Consider the following 12,731-nt stretch of genomic DNA (forward strand, 5'->3'; position numbering starts at 1 on the left):
GGAATGAGAGGGCACTATACCGTCTGGAATGGGAATGAGAGGGCACTATACCGTCTGGCAGCTTCAGCTCCGCCAGGCAGGATGACAGGCCTTGCACCACCAGATCTTTGCAGTTTTTCACAAGAGTACAGAACTTGAGATTTTGAGATGTGAATTCTCCCAAGTTTTAGCTGTTGGCTGAATATATATATGTTATAGAGACTAGACTAACATCTGTGCCCACATTGAGCTACTGAGTGATTCTTGGATCTAGCCTGATCACTGTTATTTATCAGATATGAAGGCTTATTTAAGGCTCACGGGAGCCGAGAGCCTGATAATGGTAACGTCCAGGGATAGGGGCAGAACCCAGTCTGTTCCAGCCCGTCTCCCCCACTCTTTTCTCAGTATCTCTATTTATGAACTCTTCTGTGCATCTTTTGTTTTAAGCCTGGAGGAACAAGCTATGAAACCCCATAAAAGAGGGTCAGGCCTCCCCTCCCTCCATGGGTGCTTCACTACCCATCAAGCTTCTGTAGAGGAGGAAGTAGGATCGAGCTTCATTGGGCTGGGGTATGTGTGCAAATTCTGACTTAAAAAAAATGCTAGCTCCCCCATTGTAGGGATTGAGAGGGATGTTGGGCATTTGGCAAACACTGGGTAAAACCAGCTATTGTGATACACAGCTGCAACCTAAGCTGTTTGGATGGCTGGAGCAGGAGGGTTGTCATTTCAAAGCCTGCTGGGCTTCATAAAGAAACCTTGTATCCAAAGACTAAACCAAATCAAAACTAAGCCCCCCCCCCAAAAAAAAAAGTCTGTTTGTGGAAGGCACGTACCTTTTCATCAGGATTCTTTAGGTTTTCATGGCAGTTGAGTAGGTCATTTGGGGGTCATCTTGCTTTGTGTGGCAATCCCACGGGTGGAAGGGGTCAGATAGGTTGTAGAAGGAGAATGAATTTAGTAACTTTGTGACCCGAGTGGAGATAGACTAGAATCCCTTTCAGCCTGGGGGGGGGGGAGTGTAGCTGTCTCTTACCTCTCTCATTTCCCAGTGGTCCACAGTGGACTATCAAACACATTCCTTACATTCTGTTTCACCACATCAGAATCTCACAGACACACGCACACACACACACACACACACACACACACACACACACACACACACACAAATGTAATAAAATCTACAAACAACAAAGCGGTTGGGGTGGGCAGGGAGGTTGGGAAAGTGTGTCAGGTCCAGAAAGGATTTCTCATAGAAGATGATCATGCCCCTCTCAGCTTTGTCCATTCATTCTAGAAACTTCTGCTGATGCTGACTACAGTCTAGGCGTCATACTAGGTGTGGAGGATTGAGTTTTCATAAAGCCCCATAGCAGTAGCAGCCTGGTGGAAGAGACAGGGCCATGAGCACATGAGAAGCAAAGGGCAGATGGGGATGGGGATGTAGCCTTTGTCCTACTGCTCACGAGGCAGAGGAAGAGGCAGAGGCAGGTGAGTGAACTCTGTGAGTTCAGGCCTACTTAGCAAGTTCCAGACCAGCTAGGACTACATGGTTGAGACCCCATCTCAAAAAGACAGTGTTTGTGGGAGATTATGGTAGGAGGTAGGAGGGTGAGTTCACTAGAGGAGTTGTATGTAACCCTTTGAGTTGAAAGCTAATTGTTGGTTAGGCAGTGGTGGCGCACGCCTTTAATCCCAGCACTTGGGCAGCAGAGGCAGGTGAATCTCTGTGAGTTCAAGGCCAGCCTGGGTCTACAAAAGCTAGTTCTAGGACAGCCAGGACTGTTACACAGAGAAGCCCTGTCTCAAGAAAAAAAAAAAATGTCTACTGTGGTTTTCTGTCTGTGATGCTGAGACTGGAACCTAGGCCTTGTGCCTGTTAAACAAGGGCTCTATCTATCAGCTTCTGTTGTTTGTAGATTTTATTACATTTGTGTGTGTGTGTGTGTGTGTGTGTGTGTGTGTATACACTTGAGGTCAGAGGATAAGCTGTGAGATTCATTCTGTTTCTACCATGGGTCTCGGTCTCTCTCTCTCTCTCTCTCTCTCTCTCTCTCTCTCTCTCTCTCTCTCTCTGTGTGTGTGTGTGTGTGTGTGTGTGTGTGTGTGTGTTTACATAGTGTTTAGAGGATAAGATATGAGAGTCCTTTTTGTGTTTTTGGTTTTTTTTTATTTTTATTTTCCCCCGAGAACGGGTTTCTCTGTGTAGCTCTGGAGCCTGCACTGGAACTAGCTCTGTAAACCAGGCTGGCCTTGAATTCACAGAAATTCACCTGCCTCTGCCTCCCAAGTGTTGGGATTAAAGGTGTGCGCCACAGCCGCCCAGCTTGAGAGTCCTTCTCTTTCTACCATGTGGATCTCCTAGAGTTAGAACTCTGGTCCTCAAGTTTGGCAGAAAGTTCTTTTCCTGCTGAGCTACCTTGCTGGCTCTGAGCTTCTACTTAGCTGCTGCTGGAAAGTCTGGGCAAGACTGGAGGCTGGAGCTGGGTGTGATGGAGAACACACGGATTGAGTTTGAGGTCAGCTTGGGCTACAGAGTGAAGGAGCTAGGGGGAGTTCAGGGTCTAGAAGAAGAGCCAGGGGCTAGAAGAGGAACAGTGAAAAAGACTGAAGAAGTTTGGAGTGTATTTGGGAGCAGAGTTCAGAGAACAAGTCCAGTAGATATGGGCAGAGGGTTTATAAGTTGTTTATGCACTGTCTTTCTTGTGCCTGACGGTGGATTTGAGACCCCTGGACAGGTAGGCGCTGCCACCCAGGCCTGGCACTCTCAGCTGCCGTGCTGCCTTGTCCTGCTCGCAGACAGCTGGGTGTGAGGCTGCAAGCCAGTGCAAAGCATGCCGTGCAGCTTATAAATTTCACTTCTAGCTGCCAGCTGCGATTTGGATTTGGAAGGGAGAGGAGGGTCTTAGCATGACTTGTTTATCTCAGGTGATTTGGCAGTAAACTGGGCCCTGGGAATTCCAGTTACAAGGAAAATGCAAAGGAAGAGTGACAGAAATATGGTTTCAGGCTTTCAGAGTAGAGTGTAGCTTAAAGACCCAGCTCTTCCTGGGGGCACGTGGGGAGCAAAGCAAGCTTTACCTGGCTCCTGTTCTTGCCTACTGGATTTCTAGCAGATCCTTTTAAGTTTCCTCAAAAGGGGCTCTTGGACTTAGAGGTGAGGAAATGTCCCTTGGTATCTGTAGGACCCTGATCTGGGCCCCCAGTGGTGAAGTCCACGGGTGATCAAGTCTTCCGGGTGTGTTTAAGTATAACCTATGTGCTCCCTTCCTTTTCTTCTGAACCCACTCTAGGTTACAGTACCTAGCACGATGTGAACACTGTGAGAAACAATTTATGCTGTGTTTAGAAAACAGTGACAAGAAAAGTACTGCATGTTGTAAAGATGCTTTTCCCAAGTATTTTCTCTTTGCTGTTAATTGAATCTGCACACGCAGGCCTGTGAACAGGAGGGGCTGACTGCCACTGGGAAAGAAGTAATTTTCCAGTTTCCTGCCTACTTACTGTTGTATTGCTGGAAGAGACCCCGTGACCTCATAAAAGAAAGCATTTAATTGGAGGCTTACTAACAGTTTCAGAGGGTCTGTCCGTGGTCATCATGGCAGAAAACATGGCAGCAGGCAAGCAGGCAGGCATGGGATTCACAGCTTACAGCTTGATCCACAAGTAGCATGGAGGAGAGTAGAGGAGAGAGAGACAGAGAGATGGCCTGCTGCAGGCTATGGAATCCTCCAAGTCCATCACCAGTGACACACTTCCTCCAGCAAGGCTACGCCTGTTAATCCTTCTCAAATAGTGCCACTTCCTAGTGACTAAGCATTCAAATATATGGCCATTCTAATTCAAACCACCAGTTACCTATTAGGTTGGAAAGTGGAGACCTGTTTTGAATTTTTAGGGATCATTTATCAGGCCAGTGGGATGGTTAATTGGGTAGAGAAGTTTGCTCTCAAGCCTGAGTTTGACCCCTGGAACCCACAAGGTGAAAGGGGGGAACCAACTCTCACAGGTTGTCCTCTGACTTCCATATTAGCCAACCCCCCCACACCTACAAAATAAATGTAATAAAAATAATTTATCAACTTTTAAAAACCTAAAGCTCTCTCATAACACCAATTTAACAATTTCTCTGGAAAAATCAAAACTGACAAAACAAGCCAGGTGTGGTGTACACACCAGTAATCTCAGTGCCAAGGAGGCTGGGGCAGGAGGATTGCCAGGAGTTCAAGGTCAGCCTGGGTTACAGAGTCTTTAACAACAAAAGTCCAAAAAAGCGCCGGGCCGGTGGTGGCGCACGCCTGTAATCACAGCACTCGGGAGGCAGAGGCAGGCGGATCTCTGTGAGTTCGAGGCCAGCCTGGTCTACCAAGGGAGTTCCAGGACAGGCTCCAAAGTTACAGAGAAACCCTGTCTCGAAAAACCAAAAAGAAAAAAAAAAAAAAAGTCCAAAAAAGCTAGCAAGAGAAGGCTCACGTCCCTCCACAGAAACCCGTCTTGAAGCTGAGCTCCCTGTGAGGCTGGACAGCCGCTCTCCACACTGTCCCAGTCCTGCCACACTGCGGCCACATCTGCTTGACTCTGATGTGTGTGTACAGTACAGAAGGTAGAAGCCAGAATCAGCCTTCCTAGGCACACAGAAGTTGAAGTGGGGCCAAGGGCACATGGAGTGTGGGTGGAAATGACACTAGGTCTTGAGGGCTGTGTTGGCATCATACTTGCTAGATTCCCTTCTTTGCTCTGGGACCTTGGGCAAGTTGTTTTACTTCTTTGACTCAGAGCTTGTGATTGAGAGTAAGGAATCCTAAGAGTCATTGTCATGAGAGAGTCAGTTTAGTGAGAGCATCTCCACCGCCGCAGGATAGATCTTGACCAGCCTTCTTTAATCTTCCCCTTCTTTATCTTCTCGAGCCGTTCCAGAGAACCTTTGCCCTCAGATTAGGGGGTCCCGTAGGCTTTAGCTGAGCTGTTGTCAATGTGTTTTGTCGTCACTTCCTTCTTATCTCCTGCATTCTGGAGCCGTCTCTTGAGAGATTTGTCCTTCTGCAGTGCCGTTCTTCTAACAAGCTTCCAGGCCGAGGTTCACGGAGATGCCCGTGCCCTCAACACACTGCCTTCAAGCCCTCTCAGGCTTCCCATGGAAAAGCCTTTAGCACTTCTCATATGTTATATTTTCCTAACTATTTTGATTTCTATTTTTCTTGTATGTGCATGTGTGGGGTTCCTTTTGTATGTGGAGGCCCAGGTGGATATCGGGAGTCGTCCTGGCTCTCCTCCTTTATTCATTGCGCCAGAGTCTCCCAGTTCAGCCCAGAGCTTGCTGATGTCTCTTGCTGGTCTCCCTAACTAGCTTGTTCTGGGGCTTTCCCATCTCCACCCTCTGAGATGGGAACTAGAAGAGATCTTCTCATCCAGCACTTATACACACTCTTGGAGCCAAACACCATTTAACCGCTGAACCATCTCCCCAGCCCACCCCTTCCTTTTTTTTCTTTCTTTCCGTCCTTAAAGCAAAGGCTCTCAGCTGGGCGGTGATGATGCACACCTTTAATCTCAGTACTCAGAGGGCTGAGCCAGGCGGATTTCTGTGAGTTCAAGGTCAACCTGGTCTACAGACAGGCTTCAAAGCTACAGAGAAATCCTGTCCAGACCTCCCACTACAAAGGCTCTCTCTCCTTTTAAGGGATTTATTTACTTTTATTTTATTAGTGTTTTACCTACATGTATGTCTGTGCACCACATACATGTAGTTCCCATGGAAGCCAGAAGAGGGCATCAGGTTCCTAGACCTGGAGTTAGAGATAATTGGATACTGGAAACTGAATCCAGGTCCTCTGTGAGAGCAGCCAGCACTTCTACCTGCTGAGCCATCTCTCCAGCCCCTGTAGCTTATTAGATGTAAGAGTCAATCTTATAAGAGTAAAGAGTAAGTCATCTAGAATTCTAGTCACTTCTTACTTTCAGTACTGGGCATTGCACTCAGGACCTTATGTATACCAGGCAAGATCTCTACCACGGAGCCCCAACCCTCTTTCAGCCCTTGAATGGTGCTTTCCATCCTGTGGCTTGCCATGCTTTTTCAGTAGTTCTCCACGGATTCAAGTGCCCTCAGAGCCAGAAAGAGGGTATCAAGCCCCTGGAGCTTGCCTTTCAGTCGGTTGTAAGCCGTCCGACATGGGTGCTGGGAACCAAATGCAGGTCCTCTGCAAGAACCCCATGTGCTCTTCAGCCCCCACCTGACAAAGTATGATACCTTGGATACCTCATGCACAAACTTCCTGCTTTTGAAAGCTGTGGACTTCACAGCAAGTTTCTAGTAAAGAAGATGTTGCTAGCTCCAAGGGAAAATGGCCTTTGTGCTTCTGAGCATGTTGCTAACGTGCTTTCCAAAGGAGCTAAGCCATTTTGTGTTCTACCATCAGACAGTTAGGTGAGAGGGATACTTTTAGGTAAATTAAATTGCACGAACTCAGACAGCAGAATGAATAATTTGGCTTCATTGGTCACAAGGTGGAAGTACCATCATTCTCCTTGGGACGAACGAGTCCTTTATTCTAGTTCCTTGCAATGAAATCTGTGGCCAAGGCTTTCTGTGCCTGTGGGATTTGCACGAGTCACCTTTATTCTCCAAAGCCCAGAAGGGAAAATGGAATGCCAAACCTGCCCCTCCATGGTTGGCATTTGTTCCGGATCTTCTCAGGAAGCCATCTGGCGGGAAGGGAGTGCCAGCTTCACCAGGGAGCCATTTGCTTCTAATCTCTTTATTAATTGCTCTGGGAGCCTGAGACAGATTAAACGCTGCATCACAGAACAACTGCTTCTCTCACGCACCTCCCCAGCACTTTGCTGTACCATCGCTGTTCTTAAACTAGGCTTAATGACCCAGCTGAGGGACAGTGACACATGGTGGTTAAGACAGTCTACCTCTGGGCCTCTCTGCTTACTAGCTTCCTGATATCTCCCGTGTCCCAACCTCTTTGAGTCTCATGATCTTATCTGACACTGGATACTAGTATACACATTTCCATTTGGAGCCCAGTGTCTGGCACATGCTAAGCCCTGGCCACAGGTGCAACCCATGGTGATGGTGATCCTGGTGCCAGCGATAGCAATGGTGACAACAGTGAACGGTGCACTTTTGTGACAATGAGTAAACCTTGCAGTCGCTCACCTGCAGTTCACCTTTCCTTACCTCACTGGTTTATACCAGTGTAAATACTAGCCTTCCTCTAAAGCAGGAATTACTCCGTCCCCAGCACCGACAAAATTATATATAGATAAAAAAGCAAGCCTTTGGCAAAATCTTGCCTGCTGCCTGCTTTTGTAAATAAAGATTTATTCAAACAGTAGTGCTGTTTAATTGTCTATTACCTATTACTACTTTTGCTCTATAATAGCAAAGTATCAGTGCTAGAGACCTTAGAGTCTTATAACCTTAGGCATTATACACCAATAATGTGTGTGTGGCCTTTTATAGAAGCTGTTTACTGATCCCTGGTTATCAAAAATGGTTGTGAGTGTTCAGGAAGCTGCCTCTCCATAGCAGCTGGCTGCAGACAGGTGGCTAGCATAGTAGCTCTGTGGCAGCCAGGTGCCGACCTTCCATGAATACGGAGCTGGGCCCCTCCCGTATGCCCCACCTCTTTCCCCTGTCTGACTAGAGAAACATAGAGGGAGCAGCTGAATAGGGATAGTTGAATGGCTTTCCATAAAGATATATTTTGCATGTGTATTTTATCATGTACTATATATTTCCATACACACCAGCTTTTACACACAGGCATTAGTCTGCAGCAGTGGGTCGGAAAGCTGTGCCCTGTCCTGTACATTATGAGTGGCTTAAGTTCATTTTTAAGGGTAATTTTGACATGATTTTTCTCTTGCCTGATGACTTCAGATGAAGACATGACTCCCACAAAATAGGCAGTAGTGAATATTATCTACATCTAGGGCAAAGTAAAACTGAAGTGTCAGATCCTAACCACTGACAATAAATCCTAAGTGCAGATAAAGCCCTTCTCCAGCCATAAAGGAGGGAACGTGTTCTATTTACAAAAGCTCAGCGGGATCACGTCTCTTTTCATTTCCCCGGGCACACATCTGTCCTCGAAAGCGAAGCACACACATAGCATTTACATCTGGCCTTATTTATTGCTCTGGAGCTGATGCAAACAGGTCACCTTGCAGAGTGCAGAGAGCCACCTCTTTCATTCTGCAGGCAGTGTATATTGATATTAATGTCACCTTCTCCCACTTCTCTCTCTTGGTTGTTGTAAGAATAAATGAGCTACATGTAGGAAGACACCCCAAGATGCCAGATGCAGGCAGGTACAGTGGAATCTGAGTCCATTCCTTCTATGTCTGCCAAGAAGTGGTCATCATGGAGCTCCCTGCAGGAGAGGGAGGCTCCTGGGTGTGAGGACCCAGCCAGCTTCCAGGGAGGTTAGATACAAATGTTTGTAATTAGAGTGTGTTATCTTCATTGGAAGATAAGCAAATTATTTTCCAATTTAATGAATAAGACACTTTTAATTAACTCCAGTAGAGAGATGTGCTTTCAAGTTTTAAAGTAAAGTTTGTGTGACCCACCTGCAAAGTTTTGTTTTAACTGTGTGTTGAAATTTTATCTTTGTATGTGCTTGTGGTGTGATGATGGAACACAAGACCTTATGCATGCTAGACAAACACTCTGCTACCATTTGGCCATTCCCCAGGCCACAACAGAATTTTAGGAGATGAAGCAAACCCAGTGCTGATTTGGACAGACTCACTTTCATTTGATTTTATCTGCTTCTCACTAGGTGGCTCTAGCCGGCCTCAAACCCACAGCAGTCTACCTGCCTCTGCCTTCCAAGTGCTGAGATTAAAGGCATGTACCACCACATCCAGCTTTGACACAATCCAGAAGGCAGTTAATGCCCCAGAGAGCCTGGGACTTAGCTCTGGTTCCAGACTGCTCTGTGTTCTCCCAGAGCAGAGCCTCAGTTGGTGTGACTGGTGAAGGAAGGACCTTGCTGGACATAGGCTGCCTCACTGACCCCTAACTGCCCTCCTGCTACCCGCCTTGCCCTGGTCCAGCACTGTTACCACTGTGGCAGTATCTTGGTCTTTTGGCATCCCTGGCCTCCAGCTCATGTGTCTCTTTGAGCTCAGACCCATCTGGGTCTGCTTTGTGTGGGCAGACTAGGTTATCTGTCATATCGTGTGGCCAGCCAGCCCAAGGATCTGCATGGAATCCACAGGCTGACAGCCAGAGCTGATGTGGCTAAGGGCTTCTGGAATGTTCTCTCTAGGTCCTATCCCAGAACATTAGGTTTCATGAAGCCATGATTAAATTAGCTCAAGAAATATATCCTGATTCTTGAGACCCTGGTCTCTTTTTGGTTGATTTGATTTGGTTGGCTTGTGTGTAAATTAGTAAACTTTGTGTGTGGGTGGACAGGGGTGGAGAACAGGTGCCTGTGAAGACCAGAAGAGGGTGTCTGCATCCCTGGAGCTGGAGTTACAAGTGGTTGTGGGCTGCCTGGTATAGGTGTTGGGAATTGAACTTGGATCCTCTGCAAGAACAGATTGAGCTCTTGGCCACTGAGACATCTCTTCAGCTATAAACTTTATTTTTATAAAGCAATTTTGTATTCATAGAAGGATTAAACAGAAAGTACAAAATTCCCATATAATTCCCATCTCCATATAAAACCACCCTTCTCATGATTTTTGTGTTGCTGGGATTGAGACCAGGACCTTGCTCGACACTCTGTCACTGGATATATCCCTGGTCTTCCCCGCTATGGGACTCCATGGCACAGTGCCTTATTCTATGCTCTTTACGATCACTGAATTCTAAGTAGTTTTTGTCTTAAGGTGGAAAGGAACACATACACTGTCAGAAAGAAACTTAAGGGGGTTGTCTGGATCTCAAGGCATGCTGAAGTTTCCCATCAGTCCCTCCTATCCCAACATTCCTGTCTGTCCCAGGGCAGGTGAGCCAGGACCATGTACAGCATCAAAGCTCACAAACAGGATTAGCCCCATCTTACCCCTCCCTTCATGTATCAAAACAACTTCAAGTTCCTGGGACCGAGATTCTGTGTCTGGGCGGGGTGTCATCCCTGGTGTGACATACTGAGATATGGAGCATGGGGTTACATATAGTCATGGTTGCCCCAGGGGACCTGTGAACTGTGGAGAGAGGAAAAGAGAAAAGGTTGGATTAAGGGGACATTGTGAGCAGAACAGAGGTGTTGCCAGGTTTCTGTTACTCTAACAAATTCCTGAGATTATCACTTTATAGAGGAAGTGGTTGAGCTCACAGTTCGGGAGCCTTTAGCCTTGGTCTCAGGGCCCATTGATTTTGGACCTGTGCAGCAGCTGTGTGGTGGGAGCATTTGGAGGATGTTGTTCACCTCATGGTGGCCAGGAAGCAAAGAGAGAGGAGAAGGGCCCAGTTCCCAGTAAGACTTTACCTCTCTCCCCTGGGCCTTAGCTTCAGAAGGTTTTGCCACCTTCCAATAAACCCATAAGCTGGGACCAAGGCACATGGCATCTTGGTCACTTTCTTGGTGCTGGGACAGAATACCTGAAAACAGCGTAAGGAAGGCAAGGTTTGATTGTGGCTCACAGTCGTGAGGCTCCGTGTGCCGCAGATGGCTTTGTCCAGCAGCATTCTCATGCGAGGCCTTGTCTGTTCACATGGCATGTGCCAGGAAACAAAGAACACGGACCAGAACCAGGGTGGCTACAACTTTCAAAGGCCAACCCCCTGCTTCCTCCAGCCAGGTCCTACCTCCTAAAAGCTCAAAGCATGACCTATGGACACTCAAGATCCAACTTTAGCAGCAGATGACATGAAAAATATCTGCAACAAATACTTTTTGTCTGAGACTCGGCCCCCATCTGTTCTTTCTCCCTGGACTGTCACTAAGCCTGTTGCTTCTGCCTTCTGAGAGCTCTTACCTAATAGGTTGTGTGGTTGTGGCGATCACAAAGAACCACCTGGGAGTCAAGTGGGGCAGTTTAATAGGTTTACTGACTATAATGACTTCTGTTTCAGATTTCAATGCCAAGTCAATCTATCAGGAGCTCTTCTAGTGGACACTCCCATCACAGTGTGAAAATGTGCTTTCGGAAGGGTGCGTTTGCAGGAGATGATGCCTCCTGAATGTACGCATACCTTCAAATACTAGTCTAAGGCCTTCTCAGGAAAGCAACAATTCCCTCTGAAATGGCCCATTACATGAAGCGCATGTGATTACTGCTAATTCACTTCTGCACATCACCTGAGCTGTGAGCCTGGGGTTTGGTGCAGCGCCTCAGAATGCACCCACCTAAGTTTATGGCTGTGCACACAGCAGAAGGCACTTTTATGGAAGGCGTTCTATGTAATTCCAAACAATTTAATAGAAATGTAATTCGACAGGGAAAACTACAGTCCCTTGGCCCTTTCAGAGTGCAGATAATGGCCCAGATTAAAGGGCTAGAGCTTTGTTCATTACAGTCAAATACTGTGAGTGTGTGAATTACCATTTTCCTTGCCGTTGGTCCATTTCAAAAGTGTACCATTTTCCCATTATAATAACAGGCTACATTTTCTTAGAATCATCTCATTATGATTGGTCCGTCTTTCTAGTTTGCAAATAAAAAGCTTTTGTGGTGATAAACTAGTTGTTCCCAAGCAGCCTTAATCTCTGCTTCTGCTTTTGAACTGCTACAGGTCAGGCCCTGCGGAAGGTGGAGAGAAGCCGTTCCTGCTCTCGGGAGAGAAAGGAGGTAACTGCACCCTCTGCTGTGTGCAAGAGCCTGGAGATGGGAGGGTGTGAGCAGGCATTCTGTGACCTCCGTCTCCTTTCTCTTGAAGAAGAAAGTTCCCAGACTAAGTCCTGGGCCAAGTGAGAGCTGGCAGCTAGACATGTCGGCCCATTGTCACCTGTGATGATGAACTTTTGCTGAGCACATCTGCTGGTGTGTCTTATACTCCGGATCTCAGTGGCATTTAGTCTCTGAGTCTGTGAGTTGACAGTCTGGCCTTCCCCGGGGGTCTTGCTGACAGGCCAGGCTCCCTGCTCTCACTGGTGTCTGTAGGACTTGCTGGGTATGAGTCAAGGCGCCTTATTCTCCATGTGCTGTCTGCCTCTAGCTCCAACCATCAGTCAGGTGTGCTGACGGGGAGTTTCCAGGGTCGAAGAGGAGGAAGCACCAGCTGCAAGACATTCTGAGTCTTGGGTTTCCAAAGGGTACAGGTTCACTTCCATCTCTTCTAAGAATAAAAGGTTGTTTTTCAACCTCAGCTGGGTCTAGGAGCTTCAAAGCAAACCATAAGGCAGGACAGGTTTAAAGGATGTGGGAAATAAGCAGAAAGGAAGAGGGGAAAGGGTGAGGAATTGGCTTTTCCTTTTTCCTTTTCTCCTGAGACATGGGCTCTAAGCCCAGCATCAAATAGTCTAGAACTTACAATAGAGCCCAGGCTGGCCTGCACTAGAGGTGCTCCTACTCTTCTCAAGTCCCGGAATTACAGGTGTGTGCCACCACGCCCAGATCCAGGCCTCACTTCCTGTCTCTTTGGTTGTGAGCCTGGCCTTTAATGACGGAGCCTTCTCTCCAGCCAAGGACTCACTATGACAAAACACTTGGCCATTCTTGAAAGCCGCCCCCTGAGCCTATTTGCTTAGGACCTCAGCACTGGTTCTGAGCGATGTGCATTGTATACTTAGAAGAGAAGTGGCCCAGGATCAAGAGGGAGAATGATGAACAAC

At 47.2% G+C, this 12,731-nt stretch overlaps 1 protein-coding gene across 2 annotated transcripts in view; it reads left to right on the forward strand.

Annotated features, from left to right (window-relative positions):
- Kiaa0556 (KIAA0556 ortholog) overlaps window positions 1-12,731 on the forward strand; it is a 169,332-nt gene that overhangs the window by 12,627 nt on the left and 143,974 nt on the right. Inside the window, exon 2 of one of the 2 annotated variants that reach the window (XM_005351193.3) lies at window positions 11,693-11,748. The exons of the other annotated variant lie outside the window; for it this stretch is intronic. Coding sequence (XP_005351250.2) covers window positions 11,693-11,748 — 56 coding nt within the window. The remainder of the gene's footprint in view (window positions 1-11,692; window positions 11,749-12,731) is intronic. 2 annotated transcript variants of the gene reach the window in all.

The sequence above is a fragment of the Microtus ochrogaster genome, chromosome 8 (assembly GCF_000317375.1).
Source record: "Microtus ochrogaster isolate Prairie Vole_2 chromosome 8, MicOch1.0, whole genome shotgun sequence".
Taxonomy (NCBI): domain Eukaryota; kingdom Metazoa; phylum Chordata; class Mammalia; order Rodentia; family Cricetidae; genus Microtus; species Microtus ochrogaster.